The 27,500-nt window shown below is 41.9% G+C and overlaps 1 protein-coding gene across 1 annotated transcript in view; it reads left to right on the top strand.

Annotated features, from left to right (window-relative positions):
• Gys2 (glycogen synthase 2) overlaps window positions 1-27,500 on the top strand; it is a 46,207-nt gene that overhangs the window by 10,832 nt on the left and 7,875 nt on the right. The window contains exons 3-12 of the mRNA XM_031381047.1: window positions 1-21; window positions 1,938-2,120; window positions 5,250-5,394; window positions 6,556-6,673; window positions 7,315-7,435; window positions 10,697-10,803; window positions 11,831-11,890; window positions 12,871-12,949; window positions 13,836-13,949; window positions 16,180-16,306. The exon at window positions 1-21 is cut by the window's left edge and continues 171 nt beyond it. Coding sequence (XP_031236907.1) covers window positions 1-21; window positions 1,938-2,120; window positions 5,250-5,394; window positions 6,556-6,673; window positions 7,315-7,435; window positions 10,697-10,803; window positions 11,831-11,890; window positions 12,871-12,949; window positions 13,836-13,949; window positions 16,180-16,306 — 1,075 coding nt within the window. The remainder of the gene's footprint in view (window positions 22-1,937; window positions 2,121-5,249; window positions 5,395-6,555; window positions 6,674-7,314; window positions 7,436-10,696; window positions 10,804-11,830; window positions 11,891-12,870; window positions 12,950-13,835; window positions 13,950-16,179; window positions 16,307-27,500) is intronic.

Below are 27,500 nucleotides of genomic sequence, written 5' to 3'. Positions count from 1 at the left end.
ACTGCCTGGTTCTTAAAGGAGGTACACTTCGTTGTATAATCACAGAACAGAGGGGCAGCCGACTGCACTGAGGATCCAACAGTGACCCAGGAACTCGGAGATAATGCTTTTATTGATTGTTACAATGCATTTTAAAAGAATTTCAAGGAAATATTTACCATTCCTACACTATGTGTCAACCTTTGCAACAGAGTAGCAATACTTATTACTATTTATCTTGTATAATATTTAAATAGAATCATGTATATAAAACACCCAGCTAGGGCTGTCTTGTCTGGCCTCAGTGGGAGAGGAAGGACCTAGCCCGCAGAGACTTGCAGTGCCAGAGTTGGGGAAAGTCAGTGGGGCTTCCACTTGCTCAGAGCAGGGGAGGGGAGATGGGGGAAGGATTGTGGAAGGGGAACTCTAAGTAGGATGTAAAGTGAGTAAGAAAAAATTAAATTAAATTAAAAACATAGAAAACCACTCAGTTATATTGCTTGCTTATGCAGATAAAATCCAAAATGTATGTGTAAAAGAGATATATATCATGAAAAGTGCAGATAAATTCTAGACAGCAGGAAAGATTTGACACATTGTATTTGTGTATGCATGAATGCAGGTGTGCTTACAGTGGCTTCTTGACATTTCCATTATATACTAAAGGCTGAACTGGCCTCAGTAGCGACTCAGGAGTCTGCAGTAGAATAGCCCAGCCAGTTTGCTTTATGAATCCAGCCTCTAGTCTCTCAACTCCTTGAAGCACAGTAGTAGGGCTTGCCTGCATGTTCTCATCCCTTCCAGATGGTGACACTAAGCTGGAAGTCAGCTCTGAAGGAATAAGATCCCAGTAAGGAGGGCAGCTAAGGACAGAGTAACAGATCTGTCTGGTAAAGTCCTATACAATACCGACCGAGGGCTGGCTGGAGAAGGTAACAGATCTGTCTGGTAAAGTCCTATACAATACCGACCGAGGGCTGGCTGGAGAAGGTGCTCGTTGGCCTCTTGGTAGTAGTAGAGGGGAAGAAGGATTAGGATTTTGGGAAAAGTCTGTCACAGTGTCAGATACACAGTCCTTTGGCACCAGTGAGCACCACCAACTCTTCTCTATCGTCTTCATGCCTGAGCCATGGCCCTGAGTGAGACATCAGTGACCACCACCAACTCTTCTCTATCATCTTCATGCCTGAGCCATGGCCCCAAGTTAGAGATCAGTCACAAAGTGGTGTGCATGTTTGGTATCAGAGTGTATTTGTGTGTGTGTGTGTGTGTGTGTGTGTGTGTGTGTGTGTGTTTATGTTGAGTTTGAAAGAAGCTCACTTGGACAGACTCAGTAGATTCTCTTGATTTCTTCAAAAGCATTGCTTCTGTTATTGAGTCATTTATTCAATAAATATTATTATCAATTGAATGCTTATTCAAATATCAATAATATAATATAGGGAGCTGGAGAGATGGCTCAGCAGTTAAGAACACTGGTTGCTCTTTCAGAGGTCCTGACTTCAATTCCTAGCAAACATGGTGGCTCACAACTATCTCTAAAGGGCATCCGATGCTGTCTTCTGGTGTGTCTGAAGACAGCGACAGTATACCCACATACATGAAATAAATAAAACAAATCTTTAAAAAATATTTCTAAAACAATAGTCCAATATTAATATGGATATTATATTAATAATACTTAATACTCTTAATAATACTCTTAATAATACTTAAATATATTCTATGGATACAAAAATAAATATGACACACTACTAAAAGGGAGGATTAAGATATAGACAAATGGACTTGACCAACTCATTAGTGAATCTTACTTTCTCTTGCTAAGTTTGCATGCCTCAAGTTTATGCCCTTTTAAGAGAGGTAAGACTGACACGTCTCACATCTGTCCTGTTGTGGGCAATGGTCAAGATCAAGTGTCAACAATAACTTTTCTAAAGGTTTTTCTTCTGATGCAGGTGACAGACCACGCAGACGGTAAACACGTCATTGCCCAATTCCATGAATGGCAAGCTGGGACTGGGCTGATTCTTTCTCGTGCCAGGAAACTCCCCATTGCCACAATATTTACAACCCATGCCACACTGCTTGGGCGGTATCTCTGTGCAGCAAATATTGACTTCTACAACCAGCTCGACAAGGTAAAAACACCCACCAGCCCCCTCAGACCCTCCCTTTCAGCTCACTGAAGCCCAAAGATGAAAGATATTGATCTCTACTTTTGAGCTAACAACTACATGGCAGTGATGCCCTTTCAGCTAATCAGGATTCGTGGAGCAGCTTCCCCTGGGTGATGGAGGTGGAGGGAGCCTGAGTTTGCTCAAAGTGCAGTGAAGTGGAGAAGCTGAGAGGTTTGAATTCTGCTCGCTCTCAGGGGAAACAGATCCAGAAGGGCGTGACAGAACAGAGATGCTGTGTATGGCCCGGCACAGGCTCCTGTGCTTTCCTGAATTTGAGGTCTGATGATTGGCAGTTAGATTACTGGGGTCTGTTAGCTTGACCTCCTCTATCCTCAATGTGAGCTGTTTATTGAAGAGCACTGTGCGAGAGTGCCTCAACTTCTTTCTGTAGATCTGCAATGCATAGGTGACGTGCTTCCAGGGCCGCGTGAGCAGCTGGCTTTGGAAGTGGAAGCAGGCATCTGATGATGTATGTCTGCTCAGTTTACAGATGGACCAGTTCTGTGACTCCCAATCATTCAGTTTTAAATCTTTGTTCAATTTTCCATTGGTTAGGTTAGCATAGCAAAAGTTTTTTTTTATCTTTTAATTTTACTTATGTGTCTGTGTGGTTGTATGTGACATGTGTGCAAGTGCCCTTGGAGGCCAAAGGAGGGCACCAAGTCTAGAGCTGGAATTACAAGTTGCTGTGAATTGTTCTCATGAGTCCTGGGAATTGAACTCAGGTCCTCTGCAAGAGCAGCACATTTCTTTAACCATTGAGCCATCTCTCCAGCCCATAGCATCTTTTACATTGTAAAGTTGGCAAGTTTATAAAAAGCACACATTTGACTGCCATAAATTTTAAAACATGAATTTTTAATTAATATTTAATATTCATTCCATTTATCAAATCAGTTTAGGGCTTAGAGGTTTGTTTTCACTATTAGGAAAATCAGGAAGCTGAAAATTTGAGTTTTTAAAAAGCTTTCCCAGCATGAAAAGTTCTGGGACCCCTTGAATCAGAACATGTGTGTCTGTAGGTGCGCATTCATGAACAGGAATCAGTGGCCTGGGAAGCTTATGCTGCTGTCTCAAACACATTTGGAATGCTAGAGGAAGCTCCTGAAGCTTCTCACTGTGCAGACAGCGGAGTTAATGAGAGCTGCCCTACAAAAATGTCAGCCTGTGCTAAGATCTAGGCTTTGCATAAAGTCAACAGGGATTCAGAAAGCCAGGAGACCGAGGAGACCTGCAAACCACGCATGGCAACAGTCGGCTAATGAGGGTAAAGCAACCCTCTGTGATGAGCCCCATGCAGGGCAAGATGTCCTGAGAAGGTCAGGCTTGGATCTTACTGCGACAATGGAACCCTTTGCTCTGGACTGCTGCGTGGTCTTACAGACTAACAGTCAATAAATAATCAATAATGTGTAATGAGTAGTTTTATTTAGGAACAGACACATTATAGTACACAGATAGATTACAACAAGCCCTTTCACTGATGGTAATAGCTCCATCATTATGCCTTTAATGATGGTTATATATCTCAAGTATATTGAGACATATGATATATAGTTCAAGCTCATCATTCTTGTTCACTATTCTGCCAGCCACTGTGGATAACAAGTAATCAAAAATCAGGCTTTGAGTTAAATTCATAAGCATTTTTTTTTATAGCAGAAGATCCTGTGCTCACACTAGACATAGATTTAGGCAATATTTAAATATATCAAATTATGCACCTCAAATAAGACATTTAATATAAATGTGACCTTGGGCAAGTTTCCTGACATCTGGAAGGTTCCGTTTCCCCTCCTGTAAAATGAAGACAGAGCCCTTGAGTGAGCTTTATGAGGATTAAACACAGTGGACACTACTAAAGACATCACATGCAGTGGCTCTGCACACACATTGGTTTTATTTTCTCTTAGACACTGCCAGTGTCATGAAAGCCTTGTGAGATGTGACACCGGTTGAATAAATGAAAGAAGTCCAAGTATTTATAGGCTCACTAAGGACTTGGCTTCTGGGGTTTTGTTTGTTGTTTGTTAGCTAAAAATATCCAGAATGCACTATGAAATTTCATAAAAATATAGTAAAAAAAAAAAATGATACGAAGCCAGGCAGCAATGGCACACTCCTTTAAACCCAGCACTAGGGAGGCAGAGGCATTTGATTCTCTCTGAGTTAGGGGTCAACCTGGTCTACAGAGTGAGTGAGTTCCAGGGCAGCCAAGTCTACAGAGAAACTTTGTCTTGAAAAACAGACAAACAAGCCAACCAAAGCCAAAACCAAACCAAACCAAACCAAAAGGACAGGTAAGCCCATGATCTCATATTTGCTATTTAACGTGAGCATACACTTTTTTGAAATTAACTTGGAAGGAGTAGGTAATCAAGCAAAAAGAAATTACTAAAAACTCTTTCTCCCTCAAAAGAAATTACTAAACTCTTTCTCCCTCAGAAGAAATTGCTAAACTCTTTCTCCCTCAGAAGATTAAATAGGATAACCAATCATCCAAACTTTCAGGGTCAAGGTCATTGTCAGCTTTGTTTTATTTCTTAATCTTTAATTTAATTTTGGGTATGTAGGTAGGTATTTTGTCTGCATGTGTGTCTGTGTACCACGTGTGTGCCTGGTGCCTTCTGAGGACATTAGTCTTCTGGAAATGGAATTACAGATGGTTATAAGCTGCCATGTGGGTGCTAGGAATCAAACCTATGTGCTCTGCAAGACCAGCCAGTGCTCTTCACTGATGAACCATTTTCCAGCCCCACTTTTGATTCTGTAACCTTTTTTTTTTTTTTAATTTTATGCTTCACTGTTTATGGGAAAATGTAAAAATCCTTGGAGGTTAGGATTATCCTTACACTTATAAACCGTGGGATAAGAAAACATGTAACAAATATCAAATTTTTATAGGTGATGTGATAGCCGCTTGTAAGACATGAAGGGAACAGTGCTTTCAAAAATTGCCAATTTTATACTTAGCAAGTGGCTTAATATCCAAGAGTCCTTTAGTGGGGTCTTTGCAACTTCAGTTGGTTCTGAGGAAAACCTTGGTTTGTGAAGAGGGTCGTGTAAGGAACGTGTGTTTGCCTTCAACAGTTCAACATAGACAAAGAGGCGGGCGAGAGGCAGATTTATCACCGCTACTGCATGGAGCGGGCTTCTGTGCACTGTGCGCATGTGTTCACCACGGTGTCAGAAATCACAGCCATCGAGGCGGAGCACATGCTGAAGAGGAAGCCAGGTAATGACGGAGGGTGGGTTTGCCACCCTAACACTCGCAGCACCCTCGCTTTACACTGTGATCGCACCTGCGGTTTCCTAGTTGTCACAATACCACACTCAAGGGTCTAGACGCGGTCTTCACGAAATAAATAAGCTTTGTCAAATAAAACAAAAACAAGTGAAAAATAAGAGCCCGAGGACGGAACGGTGGCAGCATGATGGGCTGAGCTGTGTTCTTTTTCTTTTCCATTTCCCTCTTGGGTTTGGGGTTGTCTCGGACTCTGTCTGCTGTGATGAACACCAGAACCAAAGCAACTTGGGGAGGAAAGGGTTTGTTTCAGCTCACAACTCCATCATTCAGGGAAGTTAGGGCAGCAACTCAAGGCAGGAACTGAAGCAGAGGTCATGCAGAAATGCTGCTTCCCGACTTGCTCCTCCAGGCTGCTCAACCTGCTTTCTTATACCATCTGGACAGCCCAGGGGTGGCCCCACCCACAGTGGGCTGGGCCTTCCCATGTCAATCACTGATCAAGAAAATGCACCTCAGAGTTGCCTATAGACCTGTCTGTCTGACAGAGGGATTGTCTCAACTGTGGTTCTCCCTTCCCAGAAATGCTAGTAAACTGACAGAACCCAACCAACGCAGACTCATTCTCATGCTCATTGGCTAACAATGATCTCGTTTCTCTGTTGATCTCTGTCCACAGTGCCCCTCTTTGAGATTTTGCTTTGGGCCCTCTATTTCTCTCTTCCTCTCTCTCTCCCTCCCTCCGTCCCTCCCTCCCCCCTCTCTTTCTCTCTCTCTCCTTCCCTCCCTCCCTCCCCCTCTCTCTCTCTTTCTTTCTCTCCTTCCCTCCCTCCCCCTCTCTTTCTCTCGCTCGCTCACTCTCTTGCTCTCTGTCGCTCACTCCTCTCTCTCTTTCATTCTCTCTTGCTCTCTCGCTCGCTCTCTTGCTCTCTCTCACTCTCTCTGTCTTAAGTAAACTCCAGCTGCCACTTCACTTACCCACAAGCTGCTTGTGTTTGCCCTCTCACACTAACTGAAAATTGCCCTTTAAAGAAACTACCAAATTCAGGGTATTTATTTCTTTATTTATTACAACTCCTGATAGTAAAGGTGACAGAGAGAGTGCATTTCTACTCAGGAAAGAGTTGCCATGGTTTTATTTTGCTTTTCCAGATGTAGTGACTCCGAATGGCTTGAACGTTAAGAAGTTTTCTGCAGTGCATGAATTTCAAAATCTCCATGCCATGTACAAGGCCAGAATACAGGATTTCGTTCGAGGTCATTTTTATGGGTATGCTTTCCTTTATTCAGCAATAAAAGCACCAGGGCTATGGAGGTGGCTTGGGTGTAAAGAACACATGCTCCCTTTGCAGAGGACTAGAGACAGGTCCCAAGCTCCCACATCCGGTGGCTCCTAACCACTTGTAAGTCTAGCATGAGGAGAGGGGTGGTTCTGATGAACTTCTCTGACCTCCAAGGGTGTTTAGATACACACAGACACACACACAGACAGACACACACAGACACAGACACACAGGCACACACACAAAGACATACACAGACACATACACACAGATACACAGACATACACAGACACACAAACAGATACACACAGACACAGACACACAGGCACACACACACAGACATACAGACATACACACACAGACAGACACACACACAGACACACAGACACACACACAGACATACACAGACACACACAGACATACAGACATACACACACAGACAAACACATACACAGACGCACAGACATACACACACAGACACACAGACACACACTTCTTTTTCAAGATGTTTCCAAGCATCATCACAAATGCTCTCTTTCTCTGGCCCCCTTCTGAGTGAACAGACTCGCTTCTGCTGGCCTTGGTGGTGTTGTTATATTTTATCAGAAATTGCTTTGTTTGGTTTCAGCCATCTGGACTTTGATCTAGAGAAGACTTTATTCCTTTTCATTGCTGGGAGGTATGAGTTCTCAAACAAAGGAGCAGACATCTTCCTGGAATCCTTATCCAGGCTCAATTTCCTCCTGAGGGTAAGAAAGCTCTGAGCACAGGGTTCTAGGAAAAGGTCTTTCTGCTGTGGGGTGTGAAGAACTGACTTCCAAGAGGACATTAGCTTTCGACATCTTAAGATGACAATCTTGGGCAGGTGAAATGGATCAGCCAGTAAAGGTGCTTGCTACCAAGTCTGATTTCCATGCCAAGAACGCACACGATGGAAAGCGAAAGCAGTCTTCCAGAGGCTGTCCTCTGAGCACAGCTCCGATGTGACAAAACTTGTAAATGACAATATCACTCTGGAAATGACTCTGCCCGCTCAGTTTCCATATCGGAGTCATATGTCACTCACGTACATCTTTGTCTACACTTTAAAGTACTGCTAATTTCACACTATGCATGCTATATGTTAGAAAGTCGTTTTAATCATCTTTTTCCTTGGCTGGAGTTTGTTGAAAGGCAGATACAGCAAAGCCAAGCAAACCACAAGATATGTATCACTTATTAGAAACCAAATATAAACTGTGGTGGTGTACACCTTTAATCCTAGCACTGGTGAAGCAGAGGTAGCTGCATCTCTGAGTTTGAGGCCAGCTTGGTCTATGGAGTGAGTTTCCAGGACAGCCAATGCTACACAGAGAAACCCTATCAGGAAAGGAAGGAAGGAAGGAAGGAAGGAAGGAAGGAAGGAAGGAAGGAAGGAAGGGAGGGAGGGAGGGAGGAAGGGGAGGGATGGAGGGAGGAACAGAGGGAGGAAGGAAAGAAGGAAGGAAGGAAGAAAGGGAGGGAGGGAGGAAGGAAGGAAGGGAGAAAGGAAGGGAGGGAGGGAGGGATGGAGGAAGGGACAGAGGGAGGAAGGAAGAAAGGAAGGGAGGAAGGAAGGGAGGGAGGAAGAGAGGAAGGAAGGAAGGAAGTGGGTGACGATACAGTGTCCTGCTGGCCACCCTTGTGACCTCCCTTCTTCCTGGTAAGCAGCCAGTTGTTTCCGCACTAGGCTTTGGTAGAACAGGGCAGATCTTGCAGTTCTGTTCCTCCCCACTCCCCAGCTATGCTGATTCCCCAAGCTGACAGTTCTCTCACTGTTCACCTGGAAACATGAGGAAAGTTTACTCCCCAAAACACACCACCTCTGCTCCGGCAGCTGGCCTTAGAAAGAGGTGTCCAAAGAATTCAGCAGAGAAACACAGGCTAGGGAAGTTGGCTACAGAAAATGGCTTCATGTCATAGTTGATTAAAGTGACTGGCTTATACTCCAATCTTGGCACATAGAAGTATAGAATAAATGACACACAAGTGTAGCAGTTGAGACACTGTGAGTTGGGGGCATGTCTCAGTGGTTGAGTGCACATGCTTCTCTTCCTGAGCTGGGTTCCTAGCTCCCACATGGAGCTCACAGTCTCCTGTAACTCCAGTTTCATTGCATCCAATGCCCTCTTCTGCTCTCTGCAAGTTCTGTGCTCATGTGCACACATTTAACTTAAAACAAACAAACAAAACAGATAATGAGACAATCTAGGCTTTCCTGAATCCTATATTATTGTCTCCTTAGTGCTTTTGATATATAGAATTTTTTCTCCTTTAGAAAAGATGTGCCAGACACCGATGGTGCACGTCTTTAATCCCAGCACTTGGGAGGCAGAGGCAGGCAGATTTCTGAGTTCAAGGCCAGCCTGGTCTACAGAGTGAGGTCCAGGACAGCCAGGGCTATACAGAGGAACCCTGTCTTGAAAAACAAAACAAAACAAAACAAAATGAAGTTATACCAATTATCCTGAAAATTTTCCTAAAACTGCAGTGTAAGAAAGTGATTAGTAATAATCCCATCTGCCAAAAGAGTAATGTTAAGAGGATTATTGTATATTCTTTTTCATATTTCCTGGGCTATAGCCATAAAGCATTTGTAAATAGGCTCATAATTGTGTCAAACATGCTTCATGTTTGGGGTTATTATTAATAAATCTATTCATGCTGGGCAGTGGTGGCACATGCCTTTAATCCCAGCACTTGGGAGGCAGATGCAGGTGGATTTCTGAGTTCGAGGCCAGCCTGGTCTTCAGAGTTCCAGGACAGCCAGGGCTACACAGAGAAACCCTGTCTCGAAAAACCAAAAAAATAAAAAATAAAAAAATAAATAAAAATCCATTCATACAGTTATTAAACATTCACTTTATTTGTAGATGTGAAGTAAACAAAACTCATTTTTATTAAGATAGAGAGAAAAGATAATTATAATACTCAGAGAAATTAAAATACTCAATTTGAAATTTCTTTGATGGTGCATATGTAGGCTGCCACTTGCAGTAAACTTCATATCTTGTGACTTTTATAGATTTCCTGAATGGACTGTCAAGTTTTAGAAGGCAGAGAACACACAATTGATGGAAAGATGACCCAAACCCAGGACATAGTTTTATCGTTTCAGAGCATAAGGCCATCCACATGCTCACAGTTTTAACTGAGTTAGTTGATGCTTTTACTCCAAAGCTACTTGACAGATGTTCTTGCCCTGTGAGAAATGCTAGGCATTAGCATCTGTAGGAAAAAGCAAGAAAGCATAGATTTCAGATGTTTAGAAATATACCAGTTTAAATATCATTTTTGTTCCTCACATGCCATGGGCACTCAGATAAAATGTCACACGTACCATACTTCCTTAACGTCAACAGAATGATACAAACCACACCTATTGTGTATGGTGGTTATAAGGACTGGGGTCAACTGTGTGTTTGAAGTGCCCCAGCACAGTATCTGCTGCATCTAAAATATGTGATTGCCCCTTAGCTTAAAGCCTAAAAGCCAAAATACATCACATGGATCACTTAGACATGTAGCAGAAACATGTTTTAAAAATATTTGTACCAATCAGTAAGAGTACATTGGAAAGAGTTAGGAAAAGGTGAATCAGAAATAAATTATCATTAAATTTTGAATCTGACTTTTAAAGAAGATATTTTAACTTTTTAAAAATCAGGTCCCATGTGTCATTTGTTTTGTTTTGTTTTGTTTTGTTTTGTTTCATTTAGCATAGGAAAATACAATGCTGTGGGTAGTCAATATTGTCTATTTTAAATGACCAAGGTGTGGAAATATTCACTGCTGATAAATCCTGGCTGGAAGTCAGTTTCAATTAAAACTGAAAAGTCTAGAGAAGACATGTACACTCATTCAGTGGCTCATGTGCCAGTGTGCTCTCTCTCCCGTGACACGTGAAAACAGTTTTCCAGGTTTAAGATCCACGTGCCAATGTTTTTTGATCTTTGGTAGATGACACTGCTGTGTTTTCTAACCCTTCTCAGATGCATAAGAGTAACGTCACCGTGGTAGTGTTTTTCATCATGCCTGCCAAGACAAACAATTTCAACGTGGAAACCCTGAAGGGCCAAGCAGTGCGGAAACAGCTGTGGTAATCTCGCATTCGTCAGCCTCCTCAGGCCACACGTGAAGGGAGTTTCGCCTAAGCGTGTGACCTCTGAGCTGTGTCCTCAAACTACATTTCTTCCTTGCTAACTATAGCATAAATATGGTGTTGTTCTCCTGGTGTTAGCTGCTGTGTTAGACTGTGCAATACCTATAATGTGGTGGAGAACCACGTTACTAGGAAAACTTCCTAACAAACAACCACAGAATGAGCAAGTGTCTATATGTGGGTTTTAAGGATGGGCTGGATATGTTTCAGAGAAAAATTAAAGTGTCTACCAAAGCAAGGAGATGAGTGTAGTGACTCCCTCTACACTCAGGCCAGATCACACAGCAAACAGTTCACTAACTTGCTCTGTCTACGTCTCCACTCCCTTCCCACTCTCAACCATCCCCAGGTACCTCAAGCAAAAAAGAATTCCAGCTCTCTAGGCTGTCGAGTGTTTTGCCCAAACTTTAGTCCTAGATTTTTTTCCAAACAAGCTAAATTGGCCAGTATGGAAATACTAGGAGAGTCTATGTTTTAAAAGACTTGTTACTTTCAGGAATGGTAATTAGACAAGAACACCCTCATGGCAGATGGATGATGTCTTAATTACCTTTCTGTGGCTGTGACAAAACACCATGACCAAGGCAACTTATAAAGGAAAATTTTAATTAAGCATTCCCAGTAGGAGAGGGTTGGAGTCCATGGACTTCGTTGTTGGGGAGCATGGCAGCAGGCAGGCATGGTGCTGGAGCATTAGGTAATAGCTTACATCTTGATCCACAAGCATGAGGCAGAGAGAGCTTACTAGGAATTGCACGGACGTTTTGACACCTCAGAGCCCACCCCCAATGACTCACCTCCTGTAACAAGGTCACACCTCCTAATCCTTCCCAAAGAGTTCCACCAACGGGGGACCAAGCATTCAAAATATGAGCCTGTGTGGGCCATTCTCATTCAAACACCCACAGATGAATATGAAATGTTATGATTGCATCTGAATTAGAAATCTTTTTGTGTCAAACAGGGACACTGTGCATTGTATGAAGGAGAAGTTTGGGAAGAAACTCTATGATGGGTTATTAAGGTAAGTGCTTAACAGCCATTCTTAACCTATGGGGCTCGGACCCTGCCTAAGTTAGGGCTTTACTGCTATGAACAGGCACCATGACCAATGCAAATCTTATAGAGGACAACATTTAGTTGGGGCTGGCTTACAGGTTCAGAGGTTCAGACCATTATCATCAAGGTGGGAACATGGCAGCATCCATGCAGGCATGGTGCAGGAGGAGCTGAGAGTTCTACATCTTCATGTGAAGGCTGCTAGCAGAATATTGACTTCTAGGCAGCTAGGATGAGGGTCTTAAAGCCCACAGCCACAGTGACATGCCTACTCCAATAAGGCCACACCCCCTAATAGTGCCACTCCCTGGGCTGAGCATATACAAACCCCATCACAGACCCTTAGGAAGTTGAGTGACCCTATCACAGGGGTTGCATATCAGATATACTGAGTATCAGATATTTACACTATGATTCATAACCGTAACAAAATTACAGCTATGGGACAGTTATAGGATAGCAATGGTTGGAGGAAAACATAGCATGAGGAACTATATTAAAGCATTAGAAATGATGAGAACCATTGTGTGTAGAACAATGTGCACATCTACATTTAGGGCTTCACCATTCACAGGCCACAATCCAGGCACTTTCATGCATTTTGTTCCAAACATGATGGAATTTGCAGCCTTTGAAGATGTCATGTCAGATGAACACTAGCATTATATCCTTCATTTGACAATATCAATAAACAGCTTGTGCATAGGAGATCCTGTGTGCATGTGCACACAGATTCTTATTTAGTGGCAAACTCATTAATATATCGGTTTGAAACCAAGGGAGCTTTTGAGTTCAAATATATATTGATTTGATTTGATAAATGCACGATAAATAGTTATATTAGTAAATGGCATTATTACAGCAAATGAACTATGTATGTGGGACAATTAGAAATCACTTAACAAGTTCCAGCCATTTTTATTTTTAATACTGTTTTCATCACAGAGGAGAAATTCCTGACATGAATAGTATTTTGGATCGAGATGACTTAACAATTATGAAAAGAGCCATTTTTTCAACTCAGGTAAGAAAAATTTTAAGTACCCATGATCATTAAAATCGATCAATCTAGGCAATATTGCCTTCATTCATGTAAAGAGATGTGCTAACTTAGCAAACTTCAAATCTGAGCGTGAAGAAGGTACTCTTTTCATTCTCTTTGGTTGTGGAGCAGGGCGTGGGAGCCAGAGGATACCCTGAAGGACTTATATTCTCTTTCACCGTGTGGATCCCAGAGATGGGATTTAAACTATCAAGTTGACAGCAAAAACCTTTGACCACTGAGCCATTTTACCCACCCAGAAAAAAAAATCCACCAGAATGATTTTGTCTGTGCTTTTATGAGGGATTCTTTTAAAAGTCTCGTAAAGAGAATGCATTTATAGAATTTCTTTGAACCAAAGTACTCAGTTGAAAAACTGTGTGTATTATAACAGAGAACTTGTGACAACCTCCAAAGACACAGAATCCACACCACAGCTGAGAAAATGCCAGCGCTTCTCAGCAGACTAGGATTGTCATTTTAAAGTGTAACGGAACATGCTAGGCATGCACGAGAGTCCTCTGCTAATGTGTGGTTTGCTAGACAACTCCAGTGAGTCACGTTCGTTTAGCATGAAGATTCCAAAGTGCCTTCACATTCTAGATAAATCCAGAAGTAACCATGATGCCTGAGCCTTTCATACAGTCGCTGCAAGGAAGGCAGCTTTCTGTTCATGGTCTGCAAAGAAAGTTCTGGAAGTCTTTCTCTTCTTCTGAAACTCACGAAGCTTGGTCATGTTAACCAGCATCATCTCAGAGGCTGAGCTCAGGGAGGGTGCGTGAAAGAAATATCCACAGCCTTCAGCAGAAGTGAGTCACACTCACTAATGCTTTTCACCACGGATGCTTTCTTCCCTCTGTTCTCTCAGAGACAGTCTTTGCCTCCTGTGACTACTCACAATATGATTGATGATTCCACGGACCCCATTCTCAGCACCATTCGACGAATCGGACTTTTCAACAATCGTGCAGACAGAGTAAAGGTAGAACAATTGGTTTGCTATGCACTGCTTCAAAGTCGTGCAGAATAGGCTCAGTTGGTAAAGGGCTTGCTGTGCAAGCATGAGAACTCGAGGCCACCCTCCAGCTCTGTGGTAAAAGCTTGGCCTAGTGCCATACAGTGCTCAGGGGAATCCAGGAGATCCCTAGAGCCTGCTAACGAGCCAGCCCGGGTTAATTGATGAGCTCCAGGCTAAAGCGGGACCCTACCTCAAAAAGTAACAAAAAGAGCTCTTTAGAAACAACACTCAAGGTTGAGCTCTGCCCTCCACACACATGTACCCACAAATGCAGGAACATCAACACACACAGGCACACACAAGAACACATAGCCCTATAGTCCACATACACACACATCTAAATAAAAGAATTGCATAGCATGTACTCTGGAGGGGGTTATTACAAGCTCTTCATTGTTTTAACATATTCCAGGAAAAAATAGAAGCACTTCTCAAGAAAAATGAATTCTGTTTGTTGTTTTAGGTAATTAGAATACTCTTAGATATTGGGTAACTCTGAGTTTTAATCCTAACATTCATTTTAATTGTACAATGTTATCAGTACACACAAAAACATTACCTAAATTTTAATGATCAGAATATATTCTAAAACTTACTCTAGGAAGGAACTCTGATATGCATTACATTTTAAAATGCTCTTTTTGTCTTCTTTTAAGCATTTTATTTTAAAATTATATCTATTCATTTAATTTATTTTGTGTGGGGGGTAGGGGATGAAATGTGCATTTGTGAAGAGGTCAGAGGACAATTTGTGAGAGCCAGTTCTCTATTGCCACCTTTGGATGTGGGGGATCAAACTCACGTTATCAAGCTCAGTAAGAAGTGCCCGTACCTGATGAGCCACCTTGTTGGCCCTGCGGTGTGTTCACTACAACAATTCATATTCATATGGAGGGATGCTCTATTATTATCTTATGTGCATGGGTGTTCGCCTGCGTATATGTGTGTGCACCACATGTATGCCTGGGAACCAAGGAGGCCATAGGAAGGCACCAGATAGTCTGAAACTGGAGCTACAGATAGTTGTGAGCTGCCACGTGAGTGCTGGGACTTGAACCCAGTTCCTCTGGTAGATTAGTTAGTGCTCCCGATACACCTCTCCATTCCCCCTGCCTGGTTTAGGCTCTGCAAGCTTGGCCATGAGCACTTTATGCACCCCTCTGTCTTCCAAGTCCCCGGGTGTCCACTTCAGTGGGCTTTAATTCCAGAGCCACTTTTCAGTCTCCATTTGCTGGGTGTCCCACCCAGGCGCTACCTCCTCTCTGTAACACCCTCACTGGTACAGTCCACTTGCTGCACCTGACGGGTCTTGCTATCCTTTCAGATTTATCCTTCACATTAGGATCATCGGGGCATCCTTCTAAGTGTAGACGACTGAACAGCGATGTGTACTGATCATGCAGAGTAGCTTTCCTAAACATGCTTTGCGTTCTGCCTATTGTCCACTTCAGAAGAGTGGGCAACTCCTGATAACTTTCTTTTTCCAGGCTATCATATAGCTATGATATTCTACATCAGATGTAGGTACTCAGGCTCTGACACACTGGTTCGCGAGCAGCCTCACACTGCTGCACACAGGCCTTCGTGCACGCGTGGCATTTTTCTTTGAGTCGCATGTGACTTTTTGAGCGGAGTCATGAATGCCGTCTTTACAGGACATTCAAGTGCAGACCAGAAAGCCTTGAGGAATCAAAGGAAAGTGTGGTAGGAGGCAATTGCCTCTAGGTGAGAGGGGATGGCATAGTTTAATTTGGATATGAGTGTTCCAAAATCTCCCTCCCTCATTTCCCTCAGCTAACTCATGCATGGGTCACAGGTGACCCATCCCCTCTTTCCTGGTCAAGATGGGAGCAAACTGACAAATAAGACAGAGGTCAGCAGATGGGGAACCAAATATAACTTTCATTGGGGAATAAGGGGGGAGAGTGCTTGGGGTCTAGTTTAATGTGAAGGCAGAAAACGTGTGTGTTAACCCAACCCTATGATCCAAGCTGTGGAGCTGAGGGCAATGTTAAGTGTGCAGAGTCAAGTCTGAGCTACAGAGGGGAGGGGGGAAGAAAGCAGGGTCCATGGTCTTTACATTTCATCTTTCCCTCTATCCCTGAATGGACAACACAGGACTCTCTAGTACTGAACTAAACAAAGCGTTGACAAATTTTCTGCTTTATTTCTACATCAGGATTTTCTTTTTTAGGTGATTTTACACCCAGAGTTCCTGTCCTCTACCAGCCCCCTACTGCCCATGGATTATGAGGAGTTTGTCCGAGGCTGTCACCTTGGGGTGTTTCCTTCATACTATGAACCCTGGGGTTACACACCAGGTATGTGATATGTGTAGACTATGGGTGAATTCTGATTTGGTTGCATGCCATTACAAATGTGTGTATGTGTTGTTAAAATTGATCAGAAATTTCTATGACGGCTTTGTTCTCAGTTTGCTTAAAAATGATTTGGCTTGGATCCATTTCAGGGGTCAATTCAATGTTTTGCACATTCTAACCTAAGAATAGGGACACCACCCAGGTGAGTCCAGCACAGGGGTTTACTGCCGTTTAAGTGGGTGTCCAGCCAGCCCAGTGCCTCACTGTGCTCCAAAGAGGAACATGGTGTTTTATGAGATTGTGTACTATTTGGTTACCTCTACAGATCTCACTAATGTGAAGTAGGAACCAAGTATATAGAGCTAGTATAAAAATAGAAAGCCTTACCATATGGGTTTCTGCAAGCTATTTATTTCAGCAGAAGGTATTTTAAACATTTAAATCAATTTTGTAAAACAAAGCCAGCCCTGAAAAACCCCTCTACATCTTTGCCTTTCAAAAGACAGGTAGTTTAAGAGAGCACATGCCTGGTGTTGGTATTGTAGCCAATGCCATCCTAAACTCAGAAACTCTGCCATCTCTATTTTTGTTTTTCAGATCAATAGTCAATTCTCCATGTACTCTTTGTCATTTTCTCTTCTGGCTCTTAAGTGGTGTTCTTACTATTTATTAGCATCAAGAGTGATGGGTTTGCATTTGTAGTGAAGCATCTCATCAAAAGAGAAGCATGGCTTAGATCCACGGCTCAATGGTAGAACATGTACTGATAATATACAAGGCCCTCTCACCAACTCCCAGTATCATGAAATAAACAATAAATTTAAAAATATATACATTTTGCCTGTATTCAGAGGGAAAGAACAAGGTAATTTCTTTCTTGTGTCATATTCGTAATAATAGATACACTTCCTGATTTAGGTACAATTGCACTTATTTCAAAACAAAATGCTGAAAAATAGTATTAACTACAGCTCACAAGGGACAGCAGAGGCCAGGTGAAAGGTAAATTATTATTAAGAGAAGAACTTTCACAATGCCTATACATTTAAATTTTTCATGTGTATAGTTGTTTTGTCTGCATGCATGTATGTATATATGTGTGTGTGTGTGTGCATGTACGTATGTGCTCATAGCACATGCATGAAATACCATTAGGTATCAAAGGATGTCAGGCCTTCTGAAGCTGGCGTTGCAGATGGTTGTGAGCCACCATGTGGATGCTGGGAATTGCACTCAGGTCCTCTGAGAGGTCAGCTTGTGCTCTTAACCCTGCCCCCCAGGCCTGTACTTTTATTCTGGAACGTAAGTACAGAATCTAAAATTCTCTAAGGAGAGAACGCCGTACCCCTCAGAGCATGAGCAGCAGGAAGACTCTCTGGGGTTACTTTCTCATGTGCTGTTTCAGTTCCGTCAGATCACAGCACAAGGATCCTATAATAAGCGAACTGGAATAAGCGAACTGTAGAGAATTTGCTTTCTAATTTTTCTTTTTCTTTTCTTTATTAGGATCTTCTCTAATCTTTTAGGTGACTTTGCACCCAGAATTTCTGCCTTCCATGTGGGTAATCTGTCAGCAGTAGAAAATTATCAAAACTTTAACAGAGTAAATACGACTAGTTCTTGACAGTTGACATAAAGATGCATTGGCCTAGTTTTTCTTTCTCCCCCGTAGTTCTAAAAGTTGGTGCTACTTCTACATTTTTTTCTTTTTTTCTTCTCTCATACAATAATTGTGGCCAATGCTTCCCTTCCCTCCACTAATTCCAGTTCTCCCCACCTCTGCTTTCCATTTCCCTTAAAAAAAAAAAGAAAAGTCCTCCTAAGGATATCAACCAAGCATGGCATAACAAGCGAGATACAATAAGACTAGGCACAAACTCTCATATCAAGGCTGGACGTGGCAAATTGGTAGAAGGAAAAGGGTCCCAGGAGTAAGCAAAGGAGTCAGAGACAACCCCACTCCCACTGTTAAAAATCCCACAAAAACTCCTAGATAAACAACCAAAACGTATATGCAGAGGACCTAGGTTAGACTCATACAGGCCCTGTGACTGCCGCTTCTGTATCTACGAGCTCCTATGAGCCCTGCTTAGTTGATTCTGTGGGCTGTGTTCTCCTTGTGTCCTTGTGTCCTCTCTGGTTCCTACAGTCTTTCCTCCCCTCTCTTCTTTGGGGTTCCTTGAGCTCTGCCTAATGGGTGTGGGTGTGGGTCTCTGCATCTGTTCCAATCAGCTGTTGGAGGAAGCCTCTGTGATGACAACTGGGCTAGACACCAATTCTGTGAGTATAGCAGAATATCGTTAGGAAGTAGTTCATTGACTGTTATTTTATTTTAGTTATTTGTTATTATTATTTTGGAAGATAATTTTGTAATTATATTTATGTACAGAAAACTTAGTGTACATTTAACCCAATTTAGTGGTGAGTTCTTTAGCCTTTGCCTTTTCCAGCTTGGTGGTGGAAGCCACAAACTTAGGACCCAGGACGTTTCCTCCCCAGTGGATCTTGTCATAGCTATCATTTTAATTGGTCCTAATAGCTTCCACCAGCTTAGCCAGAGCACCCTTGTCTTGGGAGTTAACCTGTGTGAAGGCAACAGTGGCACATGTCTTCCTGTGGACCAGGCGCCCCAGCCTAGCCTTTCCCTTGATGATGGGACACCCCCATCTTTTGATACAGGGCAGGCAGGAAAACCACCAGCTCAGTGGGGTCTACATCACGGGCAATCGCCACCAGCTGAGCCTTCTTGTTCTCCACCAAGGTGCTGACTGTTTTGAACCCTGCTGAAGGACAGGTGGTCTCTTAGTTGGGACATCCCTTTGCCAGCAGCTTTCTTCTCAGTGCGGGCCAGTAGCCTTGGCTTCTTCTCTTGCTTTGTCTCTGGCCTGTACTTGTGGGCAAGCCTAAGCAGCTGAGTAGCTGTTTGCCTGTCCAGGGCCTGGATGAACTGGTTAATGGCAGGAGGTACTTTGAGCCACTTATAGAGGATGGCTCTTTGCCACTGCAGCCTGATGTAACGGGGCCATTTGACCAAGCGTGTTAGATCACTTTTGGGTTGGATGTCCTGCCCAATGCCGAAGTTCTTGGGCCTTTTCTCAAACAAGAGATTGGCCACGATTTTGGCCTCCTGTTTCTTGACGACGGTGGGGGCCCGAGACCACCTTCTTCCACTTGGCCTTCTTCCCTTTGGGTATCTTGCTCGACTGGTGGAGAGAATTACTTATTTATTATTAGACAGTTGTGCTTGGTTTTTCCCTAAGTCACTGGGACACCTAGCTCCCTGACTCTAGCCATCTAGGCAGTGTCATGCATGGATTCCCTCTCATGGAGTCGACCTGTTACTGACTGCCTACTCCCACAAACCCTGAGTCACCACTGTGCCAGCACATCTCACAGGCAAGACAACTTGTGGATCAGAAGTTTCGTGTCTGTATTGCTGTCCTAATGCCACCACTGCATGCCTACCGGCTTACAGACGATGACCAGTTCAGGCCACGTGACCCCCATTACTAGAAGTCCTTATGAGGGTCACCCTCATAGTTTCCAGAAGTTTTCACTGCACTGGGTACCCACATTGCTCCCTAATGCCCCTGAATCCAATGATCTCTCCCTTTCCTCTTTTCTCTTCCTCCTTCATTCCCTTCCCCAACCTTATGCTTCATGTTCCCATCCCCAGGCGCCCCCAGTCCACCCGCATAATCTGTTACATTTCCTCTTCCCAGGGAGATTCATGCATCCCTGCTAGAGCCCTCCTTGTTCCTTAGCCTCTCTGGGTCTGTCGATTTCAGCACGATTCTCCGTTAGTTAACAGCTAATATCCACTTACAAGTGAGTACGTATCATGCTCCTCTTCCTTGGTATGGATTACCTCACTTAAGATGATTTTTTTCTAGTTCCATTTGCCTGCAAATTTCATGATATCATTTTTTAAAGAGCTGAATAATAGTCCACTGTGTAAACGTGCTACATTTTCTTCATCCATTCTTTGGTTGAGGGGCATCTAGGTTATTTCCAACTTCTAGCTCTTCTGAATGAGGCTGCTATGTTAAGCAAGTGTCCCTGTGGTGGGATAAAGCGTCTTTAGGGTGTATGCCTGAGAATGGTGTACCTGGGTACAGAGGTAGATCGATACCCAATTTTCTGAAGAACAACCATATTGATCTCTATAGTGCCCATGCAAGTTTTCACTCCTATGTGAAATGGAGGGGTGTTCTTTGCCAGCAGGAGCTGTCACTTGTGATTTCCATCTTAGCTATTCTGACAGGTGTAAGGTGGAATCTCAAAGCAGCTTTGATTTGCACTTTCCTGATGACTAAGGATGTTGAACATTTCTTTAAGTGTTTCTCAGGCATTTGAGATTCCTCTGTTGAGAATTCTCTGTTTAGGTCTGTACCCTATTTTTAATTGGATTATTTGGTTTGCTGATGTCTACTTTCTTGAATTCTTTGTATAGTTTGGATATTAGCCATTTATCAGATGTGGAAAGGTGAAAATCTTTTCCCATTTTGTCCTATTGACAATATCCTTTGCCTTATAGAAGACTTTTCAGTTTTATTAGTTCCCATTTGTTAATTGTTGATGTTAGTGCCTGTGCTATAGATGTTCTGTTCACAAAGTCATCTCCTGTGCAAATGTGCTTGAGACTATTCATACTTTCTTTTTATAATTAGATATTTTCTTTATTTACATTTCAAATGATATCTCCTTTCCCAGTTTCCTCTCTGGAAAAAAAAAAAAAAAAAAAAAAACTCTGTTCCCTCCCCTCTCCGGCTTCCTGGCCCTGGCATTCCCCTACACTGGGACATAGAACCTTCACAGGACCACGGGCCTCTCCTTCCATTGATGATCGACTAGGCCATCCTCTGCTGGAGGATATGCTGCTGGAGCCATGAGTCCCACCATGTGTACTCTTTGGTTGGTGGTTTAGTCCCTGGGAGCTCTTGATGGTGCTAGTTAGTTCATATTGTTGTTCCTCCTAAGGGGCTGAAAACCCTTCAGCTCCTTGGGTGCTTTCTGTAGCTCCTTCAGTGGGGACCCAGTGCTCAATCCAATGGATGGCTGTGAGCCTCTACTTCTGTATTAGTTGGGCACTGACAGAGCCTCTCAGGAGACAGCTATATCAGGCTCCTGTCAGCTAGCACTTGCTGGCATCCACAATAGTGTCCGGATTTGGTAATTGAATATGGGAAGGATTGCCAGGTGGAGCAGTCTCTAGATTGTCCTTCCTTCAGTCGCTGCTCCATAGTTTGTCTCTGCAACTCCTTCCATGGGTATTTTATTCCCCCTTCTAAGATGAATCAAAGTATCCACACTTTGGTCTTCCTTCTTCTTGAGTTTTTTTTGTGGTTTGTAGATTGTATTTTGGGTATTCCAATCTTCTGGGCTAATATTCACTTATCAGAGAGTGCATACCATGTATGTTCTTTTGTGATTGGGTTACTTTACTCAGGATGATATTCATCAGATCCATCCATTTGCCTAAGAATTTCATAAATTCATTGTTTGTGATAGCTGAGTAGTACTCCATTGTATAAGTAAACCACATTTTCTGTATCCGTTCCTCTGTTGAGGGACATCTGGGTTGTTTCCAGTTTCTGGATATTATAAATAATGCTGCTATGAACATGGTGGATCATGTGTCCTTATTGCATGTTGGAGCATCTTCTGGGTATATGCCCAGGAGTGGTATAGCTGGGTCCTCTTTCTTTTCTATTAGGTTCGATGTGTCTGGTTTTATGTGAAGTCTTTGATCCACTTGGAATTGAGTTTTATGCAGAGTGATGAGTATGAATCTATTTGCATTCTTCTACATCCTGATATCCAGTGAGACCAGCATCATTTGTTGAAGTTTTCTCCCATTGTGTAGTTATGGCTTCTTTATCAAAACTCAGGTGTCCATAGATGTGTAGATTTACATCTGGGACTTCAATACAATTCCACTGATCAATGTGTTTGTTTTTATGCCAATATTATATGGTTTTTATTACTATAGCTCTGTAGGACAGCTTGAAATCAGGAATGGTAATACTTCTGGAAGTTCTTTTATCGTTCAAGATTCTTTTAGCTATCCTTTATTTTTGTTTTTTTTTAAAATAATTATTTATTTATTTTATGTATATGAATACACTGTAGTTGTCTTCAGACACATCAGAAGAGGGCATCAGATCCCATTACATATGGCTGTGAGCCACCTTGTGGTTGCTGAAAACTGAACTCAGGACCTCTGGAAGAACGGTCAATGCTCTTAACAGCTGAGCCAACCCTCCAGCCCTTGGCTATCCTTTGTTTTGTTTTGTTTTGTTTTGTTTTTTTCGTTATGAATACGAGTATTGTCCTTCAAAGGTTGTATAGAATAATGTTGGAATTTTGATGAGGATTGTGTTCAGTTGATAGATTGCTTTTGGTAGAATGGGCATTTTTTCTGTTAATCCTACCAATCCATGTGTATTGCAAATCTTTCCATCTTCTGTTATCTTCTTCAATTTCTTTCTTCAAAGACTTGAAGTTTTTGTCATGCAAGTCTTTCCCTTGCTTGGTTAGGGTCACTCCATGATATTTTATATTGCTTGTCACTATTCTTATGGTTGTTGTTTCCCTGAATTTTATCCTCAGTACGTTTTTCATTTGTATATAGGGGGCTACCGATTACTTGAGTTAATCTTTTATCTAGGCATTTTGCTGAAGGTGTTTATTAGTTGTAGGAGTTCCCTGGTAACATTTTTGGGGTTGCTTATGTATACTATCATATTTGCAAATTGTGATAATTTCACTTCTTCCTTTCCAATTTATATCCCCTTGATCTCCTTCAGTTGTCTTATTGCTCTAGTTATAACTTCAAGTACTATACTGAAGAGATGTGGAGAAAATGGACAGCCTTGTCTTGTTCCTGATTGCTTTCAGTTTCCCTCCATTGAATTTGATTGTTGGCTACAGCCTTCCTGGAAATTGCCCTTATTATGGTTAGCTATGTCCGTTGTATCCATAATCTCTCCAAGAATTTTATCATAAAAGGGTGTTGGATTTTGTCAATGGCTCTATATTATTTTATTTTTGGCTTAATCTAAAGAGATAATTATGTGATCCTCTTTCTTTCAGCTTGTTCATGTGGTATATTACAGTGACAAGGTTTTTTTGTATGTTGTTTATTTATTTTCATTGAAGTATAAAAAGTCTTTAATGTCTTTCTTAATTTTGTCATGACTTAGTAATCATTCAGTAGAGAGCTGTTCAGTTTTCATGAGTTTGTAGGCTTTCTGTTATTGTTGAAATCCAACTTTAATCTGTGGTGTTTTAATATGATGCAAGGGGTTATTACACAGTTTTCTTGTATCTGTTTAGACTTGCTTTGTAACCAAGTACAAAGTCAGTTTTGGAGAAAGTCTTGTGAGGTGTTGAGAGAAGAAGTTATATTCTTTTGTGTTTGGGTGAAACAAAAGAATATATCTGTATATATCTATTAGGTCCATTTGGTTTACAATATCTAATTCTGTTTAGTTTTTGTCTGGTGAATTGTCCTTTGGTTAGAGTTCGGTATTGAAGTCCCCACTATCAATGTGTGAGTATCAATGTGTGATTTAAGCTGTAGTAATGGTTCTTTTACAAACATAGGTGGCCTTGCATTCAGAGCGTAGATGTTAAGAATTGAAATGTCATCTTTGTGAATCTTCCTTATGAAGTATCCTTTTCCATCTCTTCTGATTAACTTTGGTTTTAAGTCTATCTTGTTTGATATTAGAATGGCTACACCAGCTTCCTTCTTAGGTCTGTTTACTTGGAAGATCTCTTTCTAACCCTTTACTCTGAGGTCTATCTTTGTTGTTGAGATGTGTTTCTATTAAGAAGTGGAAGGATGGGTCCTATTTTCACATTCAATCTGTTAATCCGTTTCTTTTTTATTGGGGAATTGAGTCCATTGATGTTGAGATACAGCAGTGATCAATGGTTAATTCCTGTTATTTTGTGGTTGTTGTTGTTCTTGGTAGTATGTGTGTGTCTCTGTGTGTGTGTTTCCCTCTTTTTGGTTTTGTCAATGTGAGGTTATTTGTTTTCTGTTATATTTCATAGGTATATTTAACCTTCTTGTGTTGGAGTTTTCTTTGTAGTGTCTTCTGTAGGGCTGAATTTGTAGATAGATACTGTTTACATTTAACTGTATCATGGAATATATTGTTTTCTCCATCTATGGTTATTGAACATTTTGCTGGGTGTAATAGTCTGGGCTGGCATCTGTGGTCTCAGAGTCTGTAGTACATCTGCCCAGGCCTTTCTGCCTTTTAGAGTCTCCACTAAGAAGTCAGGTGTACTTCAAATAGGTCTAAGTTACTTGGCCATTTTCATTTGGATCTTTTAATATTCTTTCTTTGTTCTATATGTTTTATGTTTTGATTATTATGCATCAACAGAACTTTCTTCTCTGGTTCAATCTACTTAATGCTCTGTAAGCTTCTCGTACTTTATAAGCATCTCCTTCTGCAGGTTAAGAAAATTTTCTGCTATGATTTTGTTGAAAACATTTTCTGAGCTTTGAGCTGGGAATCTTCTTTTTCTTTTCCTATTGTTTGTAGGTTTGGTCTTTTCATAGTGTTCCAGATTTCCTGGATGTTTCATGTCAGGAAATTTTTAGATGTAACTTTTTGAATGATGTATCTATTTCTTGTACCTTCAATACCTAAGATTCTCTGTTCCATCTCTTCTATTCTGTTGGCAATACTTGCATTTGCAGCTCCTGTTCATGTCCTTAGAGTTTTCATTTCCAGAATTCCCTCAGTTTGTGTTTTCTTTATTGCTTTTATTTCTATTTTCATGTCTTAAACTGTTTTATTTACTTCAACTGTGGTTTTTCTTGGCTTTCTGTAAGTAAGGGATTTACTTGTTTTCTTCAATTTTTCATTTGTCTTTCCCTTGATTTCTTTAAGGCTTTATTCCTTTCTTCTTTAAGAACCTCCTCGGTCATCTTCATAAAGTTGGTTTTAAGTTTTTTTTTTCTCTTGTGTTTCCTTCAGGGTTTTCTGCAGTACTACAGCTGGGCTCTGTTGGTTACATAGTGTACTGGCTGTTTTTGATTATGTACATCTGAATTTAGGGTGATTATAGGTCTAGGCGTCAATTTCAAGGTTTGTTTTTGTTGGAGGGGTATTTTTTCCTTGGACTGTTTCCTCCCTTGTCTTCTGGCCTGTGGGGCCTGTGGTTGAGCAGAGGTCTCCACCCAAGTTGGGGGCTGGACTTCTGGTGGTCACTGTGATCTCTTGTTAAGCAAGGAGTGTCTGGCCCAGTTGAGGACTAGAGTTGGGGAGACCTGCATGGCCTCTGATCAAGTAGGCAGTCTCTACTTGAATTAGAATCTGGAGTTGTCATGACTGCTGTGGCCTCTGCTCCAGCAGGGAGTCTCTGCTGAAGTTGGGTCCTGGTCTTCTGTCATGCATGGCATGTATTTGGGCAGGGGGTATCTGCTGGCATTGGGGGCTGAGGCATAGCAATGATTGGGAGTGGTGGAGTATTGGTTCTGATAAAAGCAAGAAAGAAGGCTATTTACCTTGAAGAAAATGGTACTTGAAGAAAAACAATCTTTCAGGTGGTATAATTTAGCCTTCTCATATTACATAATCTCTAATTTATTTTTATAATAGTATCAAATAGTGCTGTTCTAACCATAGAAAACATTCATTAAAGCCAACTATGCTGGTTAATTTTTTTGTCAACTTGACACAAGCTAGTAATTTGGAAAAAGGGAACATTGTTTGAGAAAATACCTCTATCAGATTGGACTGTAAGCTATGTATGTAAAAAATTTTCTTGAATAATGATGATATGGGAGGATCTAGTCCTACATGGGTGGTGCCAGCCCTGAGCAGCTAGATCTGGGTTGTATATAAAAACAGCCATGGGTAGCAAACCAGTAAACAGCATTCCCCCATGGCCTCTGCTTCAGTTCCTGGATTCAGGTGCCTCCTGAGTGTCTAGTCTAATTCCCTGGATTCAGGTGCCTCCTGAGTGTCGAATCTGATTCCCTGGACTCAGGTGCCTCCTGAGTGTCTAGTCTGATTCCCTGGATTCAGGTGCCTCCTGAGTGTCGGATCTGATTCCCTTCAGGATGGACTGTGAGATACAAATTGAAATATACCCTTTCCTCTCCAAGTTGCTTGTGATCATGGTGTTTAGCACAGCAATACATATTATAGCAAGCTAAGACACCAGCACTGTGCTTTGAGAAAGGCCAAGAAACACTTTACTAAATCCATTCAAGGGACATTCATTGAGCTTTCCTTGTTTCCTGGCTTTTTCAACAAAATGTATTACTAAATTATTTAATGATAAAAAAATAGTTTTTTTTTTAAATCTCATGGTGTTTTAGGCAAAGATGAATGTATGGGTATATGAATTATTTCCAGGAGGAGTTCCAAAACTTTCAGTAGATTTCAAAGAAGCTGGTAATCCCTATGCACACTCCTTCTGGCACCCCCTAAAGGTGAAAACCACTGCTGTCTAGCTGAAGAACTGATCCAGGAGGAAAGACTCACAAGCAGTGAAGAAAAGGCCATAATCTAAGCTGCACAACCCAGGCACAACTGTTACACACATCTCCTCTCAAGAACCAAAACTATTTCCATAATCAAAGGAATATAGATTACTTGTTTAAAATGTAGATGTTGGGTTGGGAAATGGCTCAAGAGAGTTAAAAGGTTTGCCATGCATGCCTGAAGGCTAGCATTCAGATCCCCAGCACCCACCAAATGCCACAAGAGAATGGCAATAAGCCTGGAAATACCACAAGAGAATGGCAGTAAGCCTGTAATTCCAGCTGTAGAGGATAAGGATTCCCCAGAGCAAGCTGGCCAGCTATGCTAGCTGTATCAGCAAGCTCTGGGTTGATGGAGAGACCTTGCCTGAATGGATGAGGTTGAAGAATACTTAAAGAAATTTCCTTGATTTTAGGTGTAGGTAATCTACACGAATGTGCACACACAGTTTCACACTTGTACATACAAATGAACAAAGAAAATGTAGCTATCTTTGAAGGAAGGATATTTTTAGAGACAGCTGCACGTGCAGCTATTTTGCAGGAGACAGGTTTTAATCAAAAGGTAAGGGAAGCTGGGCAGTGGTGATACATGCCTTTAATTCCAGCACTTGGGAGGCAGAGACAGGCGGATTTCTGAGTTCGACACCAGCCTGGTCTACAAAGTGAGTTCCAGGA

This window comes from Mastomys coucha, unplaced genomic scaffold (assembly GCF_008632895.1).
Source record: "Mastomys coucha isolate ucsf_1 unplaced genomic scaffold, UCSF_Mcou_1 pScaffold20, whole genome shotgun sequence".
NCBI classification, from domain to species: domain Eukaryota; kingdom Metazoa; phylum Chordata; class Mammalia; order Rodentia; family Muridae; genus Mastomys; species Mastomys coucha.
Note: the sequence above shows the minus strand (reverse complement) of the source record. Positions and strands in the feature narration are given on the sequence as shown.